General features: G+C 38.0%; 1 protein-coding gene across 24 annotated transcripts in view; it reads left to right on the top strand.

Annotated features, from left to right (window-relative positions):
* The window catches only part of LOC129636178 (uncharacterized), a 431,707-nt gene that overhangs the window by 323,957 nt on the left and 84,437 nt on the right, over positions 1 to 23,313 (top strand). For 3 of the 24 annotated variants that reach the window (XR_008706742.1, XM_055559458.1, XM_055559476.1), the window contains one exon: positions 21,996 to 22,222. The exons of 10 other annotated variants lie outside the window; for them this stretch is intronic. Coding sequence is in view for 6 of the 14 variants with exons in the window: in XM_055559476.1 (XP_055415451.1) it covers positions 21,996 to 22,002 (7 nt within the window). In the remaining 8 variants the exon portion in view is untranslated. Of the gene's footprint in view, positions 1 to 494; positions 2,518 to 6,820; positions 6,995 to 15,407; positions 19,287 to 21,995; positions 22,223 to 23,313 lie in introns of those variants that run through there. 11 more of the 24 variants (XM_055559468.1, XM_055559459.1, XM_055559471.1 and 8 more) reach the window with 6 other exon arrangements.

Below are 23,313 nucleotides of genomic sequence, written 5' to 3'. Positions count from 1 at the left end.
AACCTAGTATTTGTTAAATCTATGCTTAAACCCATGTTTCTTCTTACTTACTCTATATTTACGTACAGTAATATCTACCTATTAAGTAGGCTAATGTATAAAGGTTTAAATTCTAGTGTTTTTCCATTTGGTGTGAGTCATACAAGCAGACATGCCTTTAGCTTTTGAAAGTCTTGTCACATCTTCATCCCAATTATTCACTTGTGTTTGGTGCTATTTGTGCTCTTTTTAAATTATGTTTATCGTTATGGTAATGAGTTTGTAAGAGCTGAATCCTGTATTATAAAAAGAGATTGAGTGGATAAATTCAAGAGTAAATCGTCATCTATAATATCATTAAAAGTATTCATTCATAAAAATGGGTATTTTATATTTGCTGCAACTTCCATATTTTGCTAAGGAAACAAAGCCTGATTATCAAGGTATAACTTTTAAAGGAATTCTATACCATGAATTCATGCCATTCACACCATGAATTTTTCTCCTTGTTACAGCCTGACTTTGGATTGAGGGATCAGTCATCAAGATTGAAATGACAAATTGATTGATGACGATCAAGACATAATAGAATCACACTTGCTCTTTTATGGCTCCATGGCCACTTCTTTAGAAATACCAGCCAAATTTTGTTGTGTCACAAAAATCAGCAAATATGATTTGAAGCAAAAGCAATGAGAGAAGAAAGGAATGAACAATGTGCCGTATTTGCTCTGGCACCTTTGGGACGCTAACTACCTTGGCAGGTTCATTCACACTCAGTCACCATGACAGAGAGGAGTGGGGTCTTTTTGTACTAGGTGCTACTCACATCTGTGTTCTGGAAGACGGAGTTCCAAGGATCAGGAAAACCTGTGAAAGCTACCGTTTAGGAGGTGATAGTCACACAGTCAGATGTAACATGCAGTGGGTGATATTAGCTTGTTGAGCCCTGGAACCTTAGGAGAAGTTACAGGGGACATAAATAGACAATAAAAGAATATTCACTGTGAGTTTAATTTTGCTCAAATTCCAGAGGATCTCCCCTTGCCAAATACATTTTAATAAAACTTATTTCCTGTGCATTGGCTCACTCCTAAGTCCCTCCTAGGAGTGAACATTTATTTGGCTGTTTAGTGTATAAGTAAATTTTCAGTTTTTCAAATAAACTATATTGAGCTGTTTTCACCAAGAAGGTAGAAATCGTGCTTATCATGATACTAAGAATTCACAAAGCTTTCTGAAATAGGAGTTTTATGTTGTCTTCTTTAATTACCTTAATAATCTTCCTAGAATTAAAAGTTTTTAGGTGAGACTAGAAGTCTGTTAAAACTTTAAATGGGTAACTCTAAACCCTTTATTTAGCAATTCAGCTACTTATCCTAAAGTTCCTTTCAAAAATAACTATTTAATAATTGGTATTTGCCTATTTATGAGTACAGTATTTATTGAATTGACAAATATAAAGGCAATTATGAATTGCAAAATTATTGTACACATGAAAGTGTTTTATAAACAAAAATTAATCTTGTCAATATAATTTCTGCTTCGAATTAATGAAGTAATTAAACCAGAATTATATACCAATTAACTTAAAAAACAACCTGTATCTCAATCCTGAATATATAAACAAACACAGTTAAACACATACAAAAAAAAGAAAATAAACCAATTTATAATCCCTCCCCATAAAGATTAGCACTATTAACATGCTAACTATTTAAATCCTGTAGTCAGAAATATAAGTAGGTGACTATATACATTTATATTTTATTTTTACGTTAATAATGTATTAATAATATGCTGTTTGAAGTCAGATATTTTTCTAATATTTTGAATATTTCATAGATTATTAAGTAAGTGTTATTTTAAATTTCTGTACATACTTTTATGTGGTATGTCAGATTTTAAGTATATATTTTAAATATATTTATGGTTTTAAACTATGATATCACCAATATGTTTTTAGCATATCCAAAATAAATTATATCATTATTATTAAAACTTGTGTTCATTAAAAATTAGTTTTACAGAACAGAAAGGAGTAGAAAGAAGTAGAATAACAGAAATGAGAGTAGTTTGGTAATTGACAAAATATGTCAGTAACTTTAATATCATCTCTGAAAATAATAAACATGACTTTGTTTTTATCATACATTATATAAAGGCTCTCTATAAACTAGCAGTAAAGACAGGGTAACTTCTAATAGTTACTTAAAACATTCTCAGGTACTTTTTCACTTGGGGAAAGCTTTAGAGATGTTAAATAGCTTCAGACTTAATTATAAAAATTTTGTAATAGTTATACCTTGGAATAAAGGTGAAGATGAAAATTGAGATTTCATATTATTCAGTCTATACGTCCGGACTTCCTGGTGGCTCAGACGGTAAAGTGTCTGTCTGCAATGCGGGAGACCTGGGTTCAATCCCTGGTTTGGGAAGATCCCCTGGAGAAGGAAATGGCAATCCACTCCAGTACTATTGCCTGGAAAATCTCATGGACAGAGGAGCCTGGTAGAGAGGAGTCCATGGGGTCGCAAAGAGTTGGACATGACTGAGCAACTTCACTTTCAGTCTATACGTCCATACAGAGATGATGACAGCCATCTTCAGATCTAGGTAGTGAGCACATGTTTAATTGCTTTCTGTGCTTTTTTCTGTAAACTTGATAAAATGCAGTTTTGTATCATTTTAGAAATAAAGAAGATAAAGTAACAGTCAATAATGTGTTCTCAGAAGCTTTTTTTTTTTTTAATACTTTCTTTATCTCATGTTTGTATTATTTGCCTAGGAAAGATATCAGCAAGTTAAATGAAGGGATGGACAAAAGCACCTCTTGAAATCAGGTGATGGGGAAGTTTGCAGACCCAGCAGGATGTCACATAAGTCTATTGAAACTTGGTTATAACAGGCTCTTCATTAGCAAATGAATTTTCTGGAAGGCTGCTTTAGTAAGCTAGTAGCCTCCTTTTCATTGCTGTTTAATTAATCGAGATTTCATCACTGGAAGTATAAAACTATAGAAAAGTTTTATGATGAAGCCTTACAAAATCATCTTCAAAGAGTTAGAAAGCCAAATTTACCCTAGGCTTTAATTGAAATGTAACCCCTGAGCTAAAAAGTAGTTTTTCCTTTTCAAGTTTATGTGTAATTATGCCCCAAGATATAAAGTGACTTGACAGTTTACTCTTTATATTTTAACTATTGCAACCTCCTATATATAACATTTGATTTAGTACATACCTGAATGGTCTAGTGGTTTTCCCTACTTTCTTCAATTGAAGTCTGAATTTGGCAATAAGGAGTTCATGGTCTGAGCCACAGTCAGCTCCTGGTCTTGTTTTTGTTGACTGTATAGAGCTTCTCCATCTTTGGCTGCAAAGAATATAATCAATCTGATTTCGGTGTTGACCATCTGGTGATGTCCATGTATAGAGTCTTCTCTTGTGTTGTTGGAAGAGGGTGTTTGTTATGACCAGTGCATTTTCTTGGCAAAACTCTATTAGTCTTTGCCCTGCTTCATTCAGTATTCCAAGGCCAAATTTGCCTGTTATTCCAGGTGTTTCTTGACTTCCTACTTTTGCATTCCAGTCCCCTATAATAAAAAGGATATCTTTTTTGGGTGTTAGTTCTAAAAGGTCTTGTAGGTCTTCATAGAACCATTCAACTTCAGCTCCTTCAGCATTACTAGTTGGGGCATAGACTTGCATTACTGTGATATTGAATGGTTTGCCTTGGAAACGAACAGAGATCATTCTGTTGTTTTTGAGATTGCATCCAAGTACTGCATTTTGGACTGTTTTGTTGACCACGATGACCACTCCATTTCTTCTGAGGGATGCCTGCCCGCAGTAATAGATATAATGGTCATCTGAGTTAAATTCACCCATTCCAGTCCATTTCAGTTCGCTGATTACTAGAATGTCGACATTCACTCTTGCCATCTCTTGTTTGGCCACTTCCGATTTGCCTTGATTCATGGACCTGACATTCCAGGTTCCTATGCAATATTGCTCTTTACAGCATTGGACCTTGCTTCTCTCACCAGTCACATCCACAGCTGGGTATTCTTTTTGCTTTGGCTCCATCCCTTCATTCTTTCTGCAGTTATTTCTCCACTGATCTCCAGAAGCATATTGGGCACCTACTGACCTGGGGAGTTCCTCATTCAGTATCCTATCATTTTGCCTTTTCATACTGTTCATGGGGTTTTCAAGGCAACAATACTGAAGTGGTTTGCCATTCCCTTCTCCAGTGGACCACATTCTGTCAGACTCTCCACCATGACCTGCCCGTCTTGGGTTGCCCCATGGGCATGGCTTAGTTTCATTGAGTTAGACAAGGCTGTGGAGGTGAGAAATACATTTAAGGGCCTAGATCTGATAGATAGACTGATGAACTATGGAATGAGGTTCGTGACATTGTACAGGAGACAGGGATCAGGACCATCCCCATGGAAAAGAAATGCTAAAAAGCAAAATGGCGTCAGGGGAGGACTTACAAATAGCTGTGAAAACAAGAGAAGTGAAAAGCAAAGGAGAAAAGGAAAGATATAAGCATCTGAATGCAGAGTTCCAAAGAATAGCAAGAAGAGATAAGAAAGCCTTCTTCAGCGATCAATGCAAAGAAATAGAGGAAAACAACAGAATGGGAAAGACTAGGGATCTCTTCAAGAAAATCAGAGATACCAAAGGAACATTTCATGCAAAGATGGGCTCGATAAAGGACAGAAACGGTATGGACCTAACAGAAGCAGAAGATATTAAGAAGAGATGGCAAGAATACACAGAAGAACTGTACAAAAAAATTTTCACGATCCAGATAATCACGATAATGTGATCACTGACCTAGAACCAGACATTCTGGAATGTGAAGTCAAGTGGGCCTTAGAAAGCATCATTACGAACAAAGCTAGTGGAGGTGATGGAATTCCAGTTGAGCTATTTCAAATCCTGAAAGATGATGCTGTGAAAGTGTTGCACTCAATATGCCAGCAAATTTAGAAAACTCAGCAGTGGCCACAGGACTGGAAAAGGTCAGTTTTCATTCCAGTCCCAAAGAAAGGCAATGCCAAAGAATGCTCAAACTACCGCACAATTGCACTCATCTCACACGCTAGTAAAGTAATGCTCAAAATTCTCCAAGCCAGGCTTCAGCAATAATTGAACCGTGAACTTCCTGATGTTCAAGCTGGTTTTAGAAAAGGCAGAGGAACCAGAGATCAAATTACCAACATCTGCTGGATCATGGAAAAAGCAAGAGAGTTCCAGAAAAACATCTATTTCTGCTTCATTGACTATGCCAAAGCCTTTGACTGTGTGGATCACAATAAACTGTGGAAAATTCTGAAAGAGATGGGAATACCAGACCACCTGACCTGCCTCTTGAGAAATTTGTATGCAGGTCAGGAAGCAACAGTTAGAACTGGACATGGAACAACAGACTGGTTCCAAATAGGAAAAGGAGTACATCAAGGCTGTATATTGTCACCCTGCTTATTTAACTTATATGCAGAGTACATCATGAGAAACACTGGACTGGAAGAACTACAAGCTAGAATCAAGATTGCTGGGAGAAATATCAATAACCTCAGATATGCAGATGACACCACCCTAATGGCATAAAATGAAGAAGAACTAAAAAGCCTCTTGATGAAAGTGAAAGTGGAGAGTGAAAAAGTTGTCTTAAAGCTCAACATTCAGAAAACGAAGATCATGGCATCCTGTCCCACCACTTCATGGGAAATAGATGGGAAAACAGTGGAAACAGTGTCAGACTTTATTTTTCTGGACTCCAAATTCACTACAGATGGTGACTGCAGCCATGAAATTAAAAGACGCTTACTCCTTGGAAGGAAAGTTATGACCAACCTAGGTAGCATATTCAAAAGCAGAGACATTACTTTGCCAACAAAGGTCCATCTAGTCAAGGCTATTGTTTTTCCTGTGGTCATGTATGGATGTGAGAGTTGGACTGTGAAGAAACCTGAGTGCCAAAGAATTGATGCTTTTGAAGTGTGGTGTTGGAGAAGACTCTTGAGAGTCCCTTGGACTGCAAGGAGATCCAATCAGTCCATTCTGAAGGAGATCAGCCCTGGGATTTCTTTGGAAGGAATGATGCTAAAGCTGAAACTCCAGTACTTTGGCCACCTCATGCGAAGAGTTGACTCATTGGAAAAGACTCTGATGCTGGGAGGTATTGGGGGCAAGAGGAGAAGGGGGCGACAGAGGATGAGATGGCTGGATGGCATCACTGACTTGATGGACGTGAGTCTGGGTGAACTCCGGGATTGGTCATGGAGAGGGAGGCCTGGCGTGCTGCGATTAATGGGGTCGCAAAGAGTTGGACACTATTGAGCGACTAATCTGATCTGATCTATAACATTTAGAACAATCTTGCAAATTGTATAGTATTGAAAAGTAAGAAATAATTTGTATCAGGATATGAAAAATAGTAAAGCTCTATCTGGGAAATAAATGTGAGGCCATAAATATAATTCTTTGACTTTATATTTTTTTATTTTATTACATTTTGAAAAAACCTCCCAATGTTTTAGCATAATATGTTGTTTTGTGTATTATGTTTTTGTAGCTATTTCGATAAGGTCACTTTGTCAGTTGATTACGCACAGGTGCCTGTCTTGATGCAAAAATCCAAGTTAGGAAAACAGTAAGATTATAGCTGCATTAGTAACAAAAGATGAGAAAAGCATAGCAAGGCATAACTTCCAAGTCAGCTGTTTCAGGAAAAAGTTGATTGGGAACCATGTGCAAGATAAATTATATACTCTGGGCTATCACTTTTATATCCCCTCCTCATAAACTCTTAAACATTTTCTATCAAGAAACAATCTGGGGAGGAGCCACGATGGCGGAGGAGTAGGACAGGGAGAACACTTTCTCCCCCACAAATTCATCAAAAGAGTATTTAAACGTCGAGTAAATTCCACAAAACAACTTCTGAATGCCGGCAGAGGACATCAGGCACCCAGAAAGGCAACCCAACTCTTCGAAAGGAGGTAGGGAAAAAAATATAAAAGACAAAAAAAGAGACAAAAGAGGGAGGGACAGAGTTCCGTCCCGGGAAGGGAGTCTTAAAAAGAGAGAAGTTTCCAAACACCAGGAAACCTTCTCACTGCCGAATCTGTGCCGAGCTTTGGAAGCACAGAGGGCAACATAACAGGGAGAAAAAAAAATAAACAATTAAAAATCGCAGATTGCGAGCCCTACGGTAACTCCCCCAGCGGAGAAGCAGCGCAGACGCCTGCACACGCCATTAGCAAGTGGGGGCTGGGCAGGGAAGCGCGGCGCGGGCTGCATCGCTTAGAGTAAGAATCTGGCCCGAATGTCCTGAGCACTATCTGAGCGAAATAATTTGGGCTAGCAAACCAGACTGTGGGATATCTACCACGCGAAAAGCCAGCCCTAACCTAAGACACCGCCAGGCCCGCACACGGAACAAAGGACTGAACAGAGATAGCCGGCTGCAGACCTTCCTGCTCCGGTGACAGGCAGCCAGAGCTGTAAGGGGGCAATTGCAGCCCCAGAGAGACACTATCTATAAAACTGTAGGCAGGCTTCTTTGCTAACTAAAACTTCTTGGGGGTCTGGATGGTCAACATCTGCCTGAGAAGGTGCGCCGGTTTTACACCCAGATAACTGAGTGGCGGGGAGGCGATAGGTCGCAGCATTGGCGCTCGCCAAACACCTCATCAACTGAGCTGCTCGGATCTGGGAGGAGCACAAAACGCAGGCCCAACCGAGTCTGCGCCTCTGAGGACTACCCGAGTGCCTGAACCTGAGCGGCTTGGACCTGGGAGCTCAGCCCAGGGCTGGCCTCTGATTGTTCCCGGCGGAACAACCTAGAGCCCGAGCAGTGTGGGCAGGGGGGCTACACGCGCCGTGAGCGGGGGCAGACCCAGTGTGGCTGAGGCACTGCGAGCGCACACCAGTGTTATCTGTTTGCAGCATCCCTCCCTCCCTCCCCACAGCGCGGCTGAACAAGTGAGCCTAAAAAAAAAAAAGTGTCCTCCACCGTCCCCTTTGTGTCAGGGCGGAAACCAGACACTGAAGAGACCAGCAAACAGAAGAAGCTATAACAGAGGGAAACGCCTTGGAAGCTACAGGCCATAGATTAAAACCCTGTGGTTACTACAGACTACATAGGAAGGGGCCTATAGATCTTGAGAAATATGAGTCAGACCAAGGAACTAGCCAAAAATGAACTGAACCCACAATACTCACAACAAAACCAGAGAAAGACCTAGATATATTTTTAGTATTTTTACGATCAATCTTTCTTTCTTTTTTTTTTTAAATTAAAAAAAAAATTTTTAAGTCCTCTATTGTCCTTTAATTTTCACTTTTATAACCTATTACTTTGCAAAAAAAAAAAAAACAAAAAAAAAACCCTATTTTTTTTCTTCTTCAGCAAACTTCATATATATATTTTATAACTTTTTGACCGTGTTTTGTTTTTTTTTTATTTTTCTTCTTTTCTTTAACATTGTATTTTTGAAATTCCAAACTCTACTCTAGATTTTTAATTTTAGCCTTTTTGTATATGTTATCAATTTTGTACCTATAGTTTTTTTTTTTATAATTTCTGTGACTTTTTTTTTCCCTCTTTCTTTCTCTTCTTCTTTTATATAACATCATATATCTGCAATTCCAAACTCTACTCAAGATTTTTAATTTATGCTTTTTGGTATTTGATATCAATTTTGTACCTGTATTTTCTTTATAATTTTTGCGACATTGTTTTTGTTGGTTTGTTTGTTTTCTCTCTTTATTTTTCTTCTTCTTTTTTTTAACATTGTATTTTTGAAATTCCAAACTCTACTCTAGATTTTTAATTTTTGCTTTTTGGTATTAGTTATAAATTTTGTACCTGTAGTTTCTTTATAATTTTCACGACCTTGTTTGTTTTCCTTTGTTCGTTTTTTCTCTCTTTCTTTTCCTTATTCTTTTCATTACCATCGTATTTTTGAAATTCCAAACTCTACTCTAGATTTTTAATTTTTGCTTTTATGTATTTGTTACCAATTTTGTACCTTTAAGAACCCAATCTTCAGGACCCATTTTTCACTAGGGAGAGAGATTACTGGCTTGACTGCTCTCTCTCCCTTTGGACTCTCTGTTTTCTCCACCAGGTCGCCTGTATCTCCTCCCCAACCCCTCTCTACTCTACCCAACTCTGTGAATTTCTGTGTGTTCCAGACGGTGGAGAACACTTAGGGAACTGATTACTGGCTGGATCTGTCTCCCTCCTTTTCATCTCCCCCTTTTATCCTTCTGGCCACCTCTGTCTCCTTCCTCCTTCTTCTCTTCTCTGTATAACTCCGTGAACATCTCTGAGTGGTCCAGTTGTGGAGTGCACATAAGGAAGTGTCTACTGGCTAGCCCACTCTCTCCACTATTGATTCCACCTCATCTCATTTGGGTCACCTCTAACTCCCTCCTCCCTCTTCTCTTCTCCATGTAACGCTGTGAACCTCTCTGAGTGACCCTCACAGTAGAGAAACTTTTCATCTTTAACGTAGATGTTTTATCAATGGTGCTGTATAGAAGGAGAAGTTTTGAAACTACTGTAAAAATAAGACCGATAACTGGAAGTAGGAGGCTTAAGTCCAAACCCTGACTCCAGGGAACTCCTGACTTCAAGGAACATTAATTGACAGGAGCTCATCAAACGCCTCCATACCTACACTGAAACCAAGCACCACACAAGGGCCAACAAGTTCCAGAGCAAGACATACCAAACAAATTCTCCAGCAACAAAGGAACACAGCCCTGAGCTTCAAGATACAGGCTGCCCAAAGCCACCCCAAAACCATAGACATCTCATAACTCATTACTGGACATTTCATTACACTCCAGAGAGAAGAAATACAGCTCCATCCACCAGAACATCGACACAAGCTTTCCTAACCAGGAAACCTTGACAAGCCACCTGTACAAACCCACACACAGCGAGGAAACGCCACAATAAAGAGAACTCCACAAACTGCCAGAATACAGAAAGGACACCCCAAACTCAGCAATTTAAACAAGATGAAGAGACAGAGGAATACCCAGCAGATAAAGGAACAGGATAAATGCCCACCAAACCAAACAAAAGAGGAAGAGATAGGGAATCTACCTGATAAAGAATTCCGAATAATGATAGTGAAATTGATCCAAAACCTTGAAATTAAAATGGAATCACAGATAAATAGCTTGGAGGCAAGGATTGAGAAGATGCAAGAAAGGTTTAACAAGGACTGATAAGAAATAAAAAAAAGTCAATATATAATGAATAATGCAATAAGTGAAATTAAAAACACTCTGGAGGCAACAAATAGTAGAATAACAGAGGCAGAAGATAGGATTAGTGAATTAGAACATAGAATGGTAGAAATAAATGAATCAGAGAGGATAAAAGAAAAACGAATTAAAAGAAATGAAGACAATCTCAGAGACCTCCAGGACAATATTAAACGCTACAACATTCAAATCATAGGGGTCCCAGAAGAAGAAGACAAAAAGAAAGACCATGAGAAAATACTAGAGGAGATAATAGTTGAAAACTTCCCTAAAATGGGGAAGGAAATAATCACCCAAGTCCAAGAAACCCAGAGAGTCCCAAACAGGATAAACCCAAGGTGAAACACCCCAAGACACATATTAATCAAGTTAACAAAGATCAAACACAAAGAAAAAATATTAAAAGCAGCAAGGGAAAAACAACAAATAACACACAAGGGAATACCCATAAGGATAACAGCTGATCTTTCAATAGAAACTCTTCAAGCCAGGAGGGAATGGCAAGACATACTTAAAATGATGAAAGAAAATAACCCACAGCCCAGATTATTGTACCCAGCAAGGATCTCATTCAAGTGTGAAGGAGAAATCAAAAGCTTTTCAGACAAGCAAAAGCTGAGAGAATTCTGCACCACCAAACCAGCTCTCCAACAAATACTAAAGGATATTCTCTAGACAGGAAACACAAAAATGGTGTATAAATTCGAACCCAAAACAATAAAGTAAATGGCAACGGGATCATACTTATCAGTAATTACCTTAAAAATAAATGGGTTGAATGCCCCAACCAAAAGACAAAGACTGGCTGAATGGATACAAAAACAAGACCCCTACATATGTTGTCTACAAGAGACCCACCTCAAAACAGGGGACACATACAGACTGAAAGTGAAGGGCTGGAAAAAGATTTTCCATGCAAATAGGGACCAAAAGAAAGCAGGAGTAGCAATACTCATATCAGATAAAATAGACTTTAAAACAAAGGCTGTGAAAAGAGACAAAGAAGGTCATACATAATGATCAAAGGATCAATCCAAGAAGAAGATATAACAATTATAAATATATATGCACCCACCACGGGAGCACCGCAGTATGTAAGACAAATGCTAACAAGTATGAAAGGAGAAATTAACAATAACACAATAATAGTGGGAGACTTTAATACCCGACTCACACCTATGGATAGATCAACTAAACAGAAAATTAACAAGGAAACACAAACTTTAAATGATACAATAGACCAGTTAGACCTAATTAATATCTATAGGACATTTCATCCCAAAACAATGAATTTCACCTTTTTCTCAAGCGCACATGGAACCTTCTCCAGGATAGATCACATCCTGGGCCATAAATCTAGTCTTGGTAAATTCAAAAAAATAGAAATCATTCCAAGCATCTTTTCTGACCACAATGCAGTAAGTTTAGATCTCAATTACAGGAGAAAAACTATTAAAAATTCCAACATATGGAAGCTGAACAACACGCTACTGAATAACCAACAAATCACAGAAGAAATCAAAAAGGAAATCAAAATTTGCATAGAAACGAAAATGAAAACACAACAACCCAAAACCTGTGGGACACTGTAAAAGCAGTCCTAAGGGGAAAGTTCATAGCAATACAGGCACACCTCAAGAAACAAGAAAAAAGTCAAATAAATAACCTAACTCTACACCTAAAGCAATTAGAAAAGGAAGAAATGAAGAACCCCAGGGTTAGTAGAAGGAAAGAAATCTTAAAACTTAGAGCAGAAATAAATGCAAAAGAAACAAAAGAGATCATAGCAAAAAATCAACAAAACCAAAAGCTGGTTCTTTGAAAGGATAAATAAAATTGACAAACCATTAGCCAGACTCATCAAGAAACAAAGGGAGAAACATCAAATCAATAAAATTAGAAATGAAAATGGAGAGATCACAACTGACAACACAGAAATACAAAGGATCATAAGAGAGTACTATCAACAATTATATGCCAATAAAATGGACAATGTGGAAGAAATGGACAAATTCTTAGAAAAGTACAACTTTCCAAAACTCGACCAGGAAGAAATAGAAAATCTTAACAGGCCCATCACAAGCATGGAAATTGAAACTGTAATCAAAAATCTTCCAGCAAACAAAAGCCCAGGTCCAGAGGGCTTCACAGCTGAATTCTACCAAAAATTTAGAGAAGAGCTAATACCTATCCTGCTCAAACTCTTCCAGAAAATTGCAGAGGATGGTAAACTTCCAAACTCATTCTATGAGGCCACCATCACCCTAATACCAAAACCTGACAAAGATCCCACCAAAAAAGAAAACTACAGGCCAATATCACTGATGAACATAGATGCAAAAATCCTTAACAAAATTCTAGCAATCAGAATCCAACAACACATTAAAAAGATCATACACCATGACCGAGTGGGCTTTATCCCAGGGATGCAAGGATTCTTCAATATCCCCAAATCAGTCAATGTAATACACCACATTAACAAATTGAAAAATAAAAACCATATGATTATCTCAATAGATGCAGAGAAATCCTTTGACAAAATTCAACATCTATTTATGATAAAAACTCTCCAGAAAGCAGGAATAGAAGGAACATACCTCAACATAATCAAAGCTATATATGACAAACCCACAGCAAACATTATCCTCAATGGTGAAAAATTGAAAGCATTTCCTCTAAAGTCAGGAACAAGACAAGGGTGCCCACTTTCACCATTACTATTCAACATAGTTTTGGAAGTTTTGGCCACAGCAATCAGAGCAGAAAAAGAAATAAAGGAATCCAAATTGGAAAAGAAGAAGTAAAGCTCTCACTATTTGCAGATGACATGATCCTCTACATAGAAAACCCTAAAGACTCCACCAGAAAATTACTAGAACTAATCAACGACTATAGTAAAGTTGCAGGATATAAAATCAACACACAGAAATCCCTTGCATTCCTATACACTAATAATCAGAAAACAGAAAGAGAAATTAAGGAAACAATTCCATTCACCATTGCAATGGAAAGAATAAAATACTTAGGAATATATCTACCTAAAGAAACTAAAGACCTATATATAGAAAACTATAAAACACTGGTGAAAGAAATCAAAGAGGACACTAACAGATAGAGAAATATACCATGTTCATGGATTGGAAGAATCAATATAGTGAAAATGAGTATACTACCCAAAGCAATTTATAGATTCAATGCAATCCCTATCAAGCTACCAACAGTATTCTTCACAGAGCTAGAACAAATAATTTTACAATTTGTATGGAAATACAAAAAACCTTGAATAGCCAAAGTGATCTTGAGAAAGAAGAATGGAACTGGAGGAATCAACCTACCTGACTTCAGGCTCTACTACAAAGCCACAGCTCTCAAGACAGTATGGTACTGGCACAAAGACAGAAATATAGATCAATGGAACAAAATAGAAAGCCCAGAGATAAATCCATGCACATATGGACACCTTATCTTTGACAAAGGAGGCAAGAATATACAATGGAGATAAGACAATCTCTTTAACAAGTGGTGCTGGGAAAAGTGGTCAACCACTTGAAAAAGAATGACACTAGAACACTTTCTAACACCATACACAAAAATAAACTCAAAATGGATTAAAGATCTAAATGTAAGACCAAAAACTATAAAACTCCTAGAGGAGAACATAGGCAAAAAACTCTCTGACATACATCACAGCAGGATCCTCTATGACCCACCTCCCAGAATATTGGAAATAAAAGCAAAAATAAACAAATGGGACCTAATTAACCTTAACAGCTTCTGCACATCAAAGGAAACTATTAGCAAGGTGAAAAGACAGCTTTCAGAATGGGAGAAGATAATAGCAAATGAAGCAACTGACAAACAACTAATCTCAAAAATATACAAGCAACTCCTACAGCTCAACTCCAGAAAAATAAATGACCCAATCAAAAGATGGGCCAAAGAACTAAATAGACATTTCTCCAAAGAAGACATACAGATGGCTAACAAACACATGAAAAGATGCTCAACATCACTCATTATCAGAGAAATGCAAATCAAAACCACTATGAGGGACCATTTCACGCCAGACAGAATGGCTGCGATCCAAAAGTCTACAAGTAATAAATGCTGGAGAGGGTGTGGAGAAGAGGGAACCCTCTGACACTGTTGGTGGGAATGCAAACTAGTACAGCCACTATGGAGAACAGTGTGGAGATCCCTTAAAAAACTGGAAATAGAACTGCCTTATGATCCAGCAATCCCACTGCTGGGCATACACACTGAGGAAACCAGAAGGGAAAGATACACGTGTACCCCAATGTTCGTCGCAGCACTGTTTATAATAGCCAGGACATGGAAGCAACCTAGATGTCCATCAGCAGATGAATGGATAAGAAAGTGGTGGTACATATACACAATGGAGTATTACTCAGCCATTAAAAAGAATACATTTGAATCAGTTCTAATGAGGTGGATGAAACTGGAGCCTATTATACAGAGTGAAGTAAGCCAGAAAGAAAAACACCAATACAGTATACTAATGCATATATATGGAATTTAGAAAGATGGTAACAGTAACCCTGTGTACGAGACAGCAAAAGAGACACTGATGTATAGAACAGTCTTATGGACTCTGTGGGAGAGGGAGAGGGCGGGAAGATTTGGGAGAATGGCATTGAAACATGTAAAATATCATTTATGAAACGAGTTGCCAGTCCAGGTTCGTTGCACGATACTGGATGCTTGGGGCTGGTGCACTGGGACGACCCAGAGGGATGGTATGGGGAGGAAGGGAGGAGGAGGGTTCAGGTTGGGGAACACATGTATACCTGTGGTGGATTCATTTTGATGTTTGGCAAAACTAGTACAATTATGTAAAGTTTAAAAATAAAATAAAATTAAAAAAAATAAAAATAGCAAAAAAAAAAAAAAAGAAACAATCTGTGCAGGACTTTCCAGGTAGTCTAGACTCTAAGCATCTCTGCTCCCAGTGTAGGGGGCCTATGTTCAATCCTTGGTCAGGGAACTGGATCCCACATGTCACAACTGAGACCTGGTACTGCTAAATAAGTAGGTAAATAAATCATAAATATTAAAAAAATTATCTGTCTGTTAAGGTGTACTAAATTATTTTTAAAATCTTCTTAGACTTTGGCCACCTCACGTGAAGAGTTGACTCATTGGAAAATACCCTGATGCTGGGAGAGATTGGGGGCAGGAGAAGAAGGGGACTACAGAGGATGAGATGGCTGGATGGCATCACCGACTCAATGGACATGAGTTTGGGTAAACCCCGGGAGTTGGTGACGGACAGGAAGGCCTGGCATGCTACAGTTCATGGGATCGCAAAGAGTTGGACACGACTGAGCGAATGAACTGAAGATGTGCTAAGTAGTCATTGAGGGGAAAAGCTCTGTTCCAATAGCATTTTATTTCATATAATTTTGATAATTTTAGCATGTAGAGATAATACAAAAACAAGTTATGTGGTGGAGAGACACAGCACTTTGGATATTGATTTTTTTTTTTAATTGGAAAGCTTGCATAGTTCAACTATATGTGCTTTATTATCGTCAGATACAAACATGCTAGAAAATGCGACTGTAAATGTACGGATTTTTCTAGTCATAGAAATGTTCTGAATATTCCTGCTGAGTCTCCTGGTTTGTTTGTGAGGTTTTTGTAATATGTATATTTGCACTGATTTAAAATTTGATACTGGGCTTCCCTGGTGGCTCAGATGATAAAGAATATACTTGCAATGCAGGAGACCTGGGTTCAATTGCTGGATATGGAAGAGCCCCTCGAGAAGAGCATGGCAACCTACTCCAGTATTCTTGCTTGAGAAAGTCCATGGACAGAGGTGCCTGGTGGGCTTCAGCCCACTGGGTCTCAAAGAGTCAGACACCGAGTGACTATTACCTGCACTTCAAAAGTAGATATTATTTTGTAAACTGTTTATTGCCACACATGATAATCACACAGTTCATCACTGCCCTTCTAGAAAGAGTTCTTAATCTTTTCATTCCTTTGTCAGAAGAAAATCTATGAAATTTAGATCCAGGGTCTCTTTGGCCAAAAACACACAAAGTTTAAATTATTATTTGGATTCAGAGTTTATTACCTTATAAACCTTTGATCAAAGAGGAGACAGAGTCAAAGAAAAGTCCCATACATTTTTGGGCATGCAAGGGTTAGTTGAGATCAGGATCTGTCTTACCGACCACTATCAAGTGGGATTCAAGAAGGATAGTTAGTTTGCTTTTGAAAATCTAAGTCATGGAAGTTCAGTGCTTCAGTGGCTTCTAAGTAAAACAGCGTATGATTTCTCATGATAATCTGCCACCAGAGAAGCAGCTTTTAATTAAGAATATAAATAATAACATCTCTCAGGAGGATAGTGGAAATAATTGCCAGTGTCAGAACATTCTAACGTTTTTCTTTTTTATTTTCCAAAGTTTCCCTAATGTCTTATTTCCTATGTTGTAATACAAATTCTTAACAAAACCTTTCATGCTTTCTGGATCTGGGGGCGTTCAATGGTGTTTACTTCCCCGAGTCATCAACACCCGTGACTCCATTAAAGTCTAAACGACCCTTTATCTTCTATAAAATTCTCAGTTTTAATTAATAATTGAAAGCATCCCAGAGAACTTTTAAAGAAAAATACCAAGTCAAGTTGGCCATTCGTAGGAAGGGGCTTCAGCAGCTGCTGTTGTAATGATTCATATGACATCACACCTCTTCTCTGGGGTATATCCTGGTGTAAATGAATGAAGAAAAACGAAAAAAAAAGAGCAGCTGCAGGGGTAGCATATGGCTGCAATGTTTGCACCTCAGTGGCTGCTTGGAAAGTTTCAGTCACCAGTCAAAAGCTCTGCGGTTGAAGTTGCGATGAGATACAGTGTCGATATTAAGAGGTGTGGTTGCTAGGGCTATGATATGAAAGTACAGCAGGCTGGGTAGTTTACACAACAGAAGTGTATTCTCTTGCTCTTTTGGAGGTGGGGAAGTTTGAGATGGAAGTATTGGCAGAATCTGTTCTTTCTGAGGCTTGTCTCCTTGGCTTGCAGATGGTAGTCTCTCTTTGTCGTCACGTGGTCTTCCCTCTGTTCCTGTCTGTGTCCTGATTTCATCCTCTCACGACACTGGTTATATTGGGTTGGAGCCCCCCTCTCCCCACAGTGACCTCATTTTAACTTCATTATCTCTGAGAAGTGTTTCCTTTCTACTTCAGTAGGTTTTGCTGATACCACCATTTTTCAAGCGCCAGAGCCCAGCGTGGCCTAACAGCAGATTGCCCTCGTCCCGGCCCTCCATCTCTTCTTGGCCTTTCTCCCCCGTGTCTTCAACTTTCTCTCTGACTCCTCTGCAAGTGCACGCCTGCTCCCTCACCCCCTCTCTCTGATGATTTCTCTGCTTCCTTCTCAGTCTCCTCTTTCCCATCTCATTATTTGGCTCAAATTAGGTAAAGGCTTACATGGAATTAATAGATAGTAAAGGCTATTTGTGCTAAAATAGGATATAACTAATGGTCTGACAGCTCTATAAATCATGAAGGATATAAATGTACAATTAAATCAGCCAAAAGTGTAACAAAACAATTGGTTTTTTAACACATTTTGAAAATATTTTTCCTCTTTTAAATTATAGAATAATAGCTCTATTGATAATGGTAATTAGAAATGTAATTAATCATTGAAATGAAATATTTCTAGGGTAAATATTGAGCATTGAGATGAAATTTCAACCAAAGCTATGATATATATTCTTTTATACATTTAGCCTTGTGAGTATGTTTTATTGACATTGTTTAATTGCTGAATCATGTCTGTCTTTTATGACCTTATGAACTGTAGCCCACCAGGCTCCTCTGTCTATGGAATTTTCTAGGCAAGAATACTAGAGTGGGTTGTCATTCCCTCCTCCAGAGGAATCTTCCCACCCCAGGGGTAGAACCTGTGTTTCCTGCATTGGCAGGTGGATTCTTTATCACTGAGCCATCAGGGAAGCACCGTGTGTCTTTATATGTGTGTATAAATGTTAAATGTGTATGTGTATATGTCTCTATTACTTACCATTCTTGTTTGTGCATTCCCTTGAGTAAAGATTTGGTGGGTACATTTAGATTTGTGAAGATGAGGCGTGGGGCAAGGTCATTCCCAGGGTCTGCCTCTAGGCAGAACAAATGGACAGCACTTCAGCATAAAGTCAGAGAATGTTAGGCTGCCTGTCAGGAATGATGGGCAAGCTGATGAGGCTGACCTGATTAATCTGGATAAGATAAACCAGTTTTGTAGCCTTGAATTAATGATTTATGAGGCAGTGGTGACTGCTTGGTTTAAACCAGGGTGAGAGGAAGGAAAACAAACCCAAATACTTTTGAAGAAAATAGGTTATACCATAATAAAATGCTAATATAGTAAGTTTTATAAAGACAAATCATGAATTTTTGAAATAATAAATGTTGGCTAGAGAGACAGTATTTTCTTTAATTAGTAAGGTATATTTTCTTGAGATATTTAGCCATTCTGCTTCCATGCATATAGACACAAACATATGTAATAGGTCTATGCTGCTGCTGCTGCTAAGTCGCTTCAGTCGTGTCCGACTCTGTGGGACCCCATAGATGGCAGCCCAACAGGCTCCCCCGTCCCTGGGATTCTCCAGGCAAGAACACTGGAGTGGGTTGCCATTTCCTTCTCCAATGCAGGAAAGTAAAAAGTGAAAGTGAAATCGCTCAGTCGTGTCTGACTCCCAGCGACCCCATGGACTGCAGCCCACCAGGCTCCTCCATCCATGGGGTTTTCCAGGCAAGAGTACTGGAGTGGGGTGCCATATCAATGCTGTGTTATCTTACCTCTGAAACTTTTTCTGAGACATAAAGAAAACATTTTTCATGAAGAAAATGTTTAAAATTCTTGACCAATAATACTTTTTGAGAGTTGGCAAGTGACCTCCACATGCAACCTTCCCTCATGTAATTTGTCAGATACATTAAAATAAAGTATTTCTTTTTACTCAAAAGTCCATTCTTTAAAAACTTTATTTCAAAATAACTTTGGATTTACAGAAGAATTGTAAAGGTAGTACAGAAGGTTCCTGTATATCCATCCCCCAGCTTCCAATAGTTATCATTTTAAATAATCATCATGTATGTATTAAAATGAAGAATGTAATACTGACACAACATTATCAATTGAACAAGCCTTCATTTTCCACCAGATTTTTCACTAATGTTCTTCAAACCTGAGATCCAATATAGGACACAAACATTGCATTCTCTTTCATCACATATCCTTATTTTTGTCTAATATATATTCATTTCTTGGTCTTTCCTTGTGTTTATTGATCTTGATACTTTTGAGGAGTATTGATCTAGTATTTTGGAGTATTTGTTCCTCAACATAGGTTAAACATAGGTTTAACTGATGTTTTCTCATGGTTTTGAGCTTTTTAGAAATTACCACAGACGTGAGTGTTCTTATTCTACCATTCTGTCAGGAAGTACAAGATATCAACTTTATCTGTTATAAGATACTAATCACTTGGTTAAGGTGGTGTCTACCAGATTTCCCCACCAAAAAGTTACTATTTCACTTTTCCCATATCCTCTTTGTTGCAAGTCAGTTGCTAGACCCAGGATACTCTGAGAGGAATTCAGAACTACCTCCTGGAGAGAGAAATATCAAGAACTCTGTGGACACATGTAACCATAGTAGTTAATACTGTGTGGGAGGAGAAACCTTGAAGATATACAAATATGCATTCCAAAAGATTTCCCTACTAAATTAAAAATTGTCCCATTGATCCATGGAATCTGCCTGCAGCAATTAGTACCCCAGTGTCCCAATGGTAATTTCCTATTCCCCTCATTCCTTTTATTACTTAGTAATCTTCTGTAGGGAAGATGGCCCCCTTACCTCCAATTTATTTGTTAATGTATTATTTATATCAGTATGGATTCATGGACTTTTCTTGTTAAGAGTATAAACCTATAATTATTTATTTTTTGCTCAAATTATTGGGCCATTTAGAGTTCTTTCAGCTTGATCTTAGGAAAGAGTTATTTTAATTTAATAAATTATAATAGAAAATGATGTTGATATAGAGGATAAAATAACCATATAGTCAATGGATCCAATGAACAAGTTCACCTTTGTAACCATGAATAATGACTGCACCAAGTAAATGTCTAACAGGCTCAAACAGAGGTGCTGATTTTAACTTCTAAAGCATCAGAGTGTATATTTACTCAAGTAAGTTTTTTTGTTTTTTGTTTTTTTTGCAAAAAAAGAATTATCATGCATTGATTCTTAGTTTTATTGGTGAAACAACTTTAGAACGGAATATTTGTACCAAAGAGATAAAGTCCTTTAGCCGAGGTTACTTGAATACATGTGCTTTTAGGGGACAGTTGTGGTGGCAACAGGGGTAACTCAGGAAAATCGGTTAAAAACAGGGCTACCTACTGGTATATATCTACTGGAATGCTTCATGTGTGCAATGATAGCAAGTGTTAGTTTTTAATTATGCACTGCACCATGTTTTATAAAACAATTTAAAAATAGCGAATCCAGGGATTAATTGAATCCTGCTATTTTTCTACAATCAGTAGTAAATTCTGTAATCCCCTATACTCAGTTAAGTTAAAGTGACTGAGTGGATCAGTGATGTACAACACATTGAGTATTGGCCCTCTTTTCAAAACAACCAGAGAACATCGCAGGAAAATGTCTTTTTTCAGGTTAACATTTAGATGAATTTGTAAGATGAACTGCCAGCAATTCATAGGCTGATTTTCTTATCATACATTGTCTAGTTTTGCAGTTTTAGAGTACTACCCAGCTTTCAGTTTTTAATTTCAACTTTAAAAACTTTCTTAGGCACAAAAGATACGGATTTAATTACTTGGTTATATTGTGAATTGAAAAATACTATTCTAATCCCAGACCATGGATATATATAATATTTTGGTTGTCTTAATTGCAGGAATTTAATGCTGAAAAATTATAATACCAAGGATAAGTTTTTGATTATATGCATATGGTTTCAGAAGGATAAATTGCATATATTTAATTCTAAGTAAAGATAAAAACACACCAAGTCACAGGTGTAAATGGCACATCAAAATCTGTAGGATTTAATACATTAGTATATTCTAAGAAGTCTTGAGGAATATATCTCAATTTGTCTTTATATTTGTTCTAGGATCAGTGATTACAATCTTCTGAATTTTAGTTGAGTAATATGTAGGAATAGTTAATGACAGATTATGAGTAAAAGTAAACCAGAGACTGTTTTTTCTTTTAATTGAAGGTAGTTGATTTATAATATTATTTTACTTTCAGGTATACAACATAGTGATTCAGTATTTCTATAGATTATACTCCAGTTGAAGTTATTGCAAAATAATGGCTGTATTTCCCTGTGCTATACAATGTATCCTTGTTGCTTATCTACTTTATACATAGAATTTTGTATGTCTTAATCCACTACTCCTGTCATGCCCTTCCCCACTTCTCTCTTCCACTGGTAACCACTAGTTTGCGTTCCACATCTGTGAGCCTGTTTCTTTTGGTTATATTTGTTTGGTTTATTTTTTAGATTGCACATATAAGTTATAGCAGACATGGTGTGTTTTTTCTGTTTTGTTTTACTAAGCATAATGTCCCCTGGGTCAATCAATTGTTGTTTAGTCACTAAGTCATATAAAACTCTTTTGCAACTCCACAGACTCTAGCCCTCCAGGTTCTTCTGTTCATGGGGTTTCCCAGGCAAGAATACTGTAGTGGATTGTCATCTTCTCCAGAGGATCTTCCAGAATCAGGGATTGAACCCACATCTCCTGCTTTGGCACGGGGTTTCTTTACCACTAAGCTACCAGGGAAGCCCCTGGGTCAATCTCCATTGCTGTAAATGGCAGAATTTCATTTATGAAATAAATTTATGGCTGAGTAATATCCCAGTGTGTGTGCGTTTGTATATATAATCCATTTATTTGCTGATGGACACTTAGGTTGCTTTTAAGTTCAGTTCAGTCACTCAGTCGTGTCCGACTCTTTGCGTCCCCATGAATCCCAGCACGCCAGGCCTCTCTGTCCATCATCAACTCCCGGAGTTCACTCAGACTCATGTCCATCGAGTCAGTGATGCCATCCAGCCATCTCATCCTCTGTCATCCCCTTCTCCTCCTGTCCCAAATCCATCCTAGCATCAGAGTCTTTTCAATGAGTCAACTCTAGCAAGAGGTGGCCAAAGTACTGGAGTTTCAACTTCAGCATCATTCCTTCCAAAGAACACCCAGGACTGATCTCCTTCAGAATGGACTGGTTGGATCTCCTTGCAGTCCAAGGGACTCGCAAGAGTCTTCTCTAACACCACACTTCAAAGCATCAATTCTTCAGCGCTCAGCCTTCTTCACAGTCCAACTCTCACATCCATACATGACCAAGGAAAACCATAGCCTTGACTAGATGGACCTTTGTTGGCAAAGTAATGTCTCTGCTTTTGAATATGCTATCTAGGTTGGTCATAACTTTCCTTCCAAGGAGTAAGCGTCTTTTAATTTCATGGCTGCAGTCACCATCTGCAGTGATTTTGGAGCCCAGAAAAAGAAAGTCTGACACTGTTTCCACTGTTTCCCCATCTATTTCCCATGAAGTGATGGGATCGGATGCCATGATCTTTGTTTTCTGAATGTTGAGCTTTAAGCCAACTTTTTCACTCTCCTCTTTCACTTTCATCAAGAGGCTTTTTAGCTCCTCTTCACTTTCTGCCATAAGGGTGGTATCATCTGCATATCTAAGGTTTTTGATATTTCTCCCAGCAAACTTGATTCCAGCTTGTGCTTCTTCAGTCCAGCGTTTCTCATGATGTACTCTGCATATAAGTTAAATAAGCAGGGTGACAATATACAGCCTTGATGAACTCCTTTTCCTATTTGGAACCAGTCTGTTGTTCCATGTCCAGTTCTAACTGTTGCTTCCTAACCTGCATATAGGTTTCTCAAGAGGCAGGTCAGGTGGTCTGGTATTCCCATCTCTTTCAGAAT

This window comes from Bubalus kerabau, chromosome 21 (genome assembly GCF_029407905.1).
Source record: "Bubalus kerabau isolate K-KA32 ecotype Philippines breed swamp buffalo chromosome 21, PCC_UOA_SB_1v2, whole genome shotgun sequence".
In the NCBI taxonomy this organism is placed as follows: Eukaryota; Metazoa; Chordata; class Mammalia; order Artiodactyla; family Bovidae; genus Bubalus; species Bubalus kerabau.
This window is presented reverse-complemented; position numbering and strand designations above follow the sequence as displayed.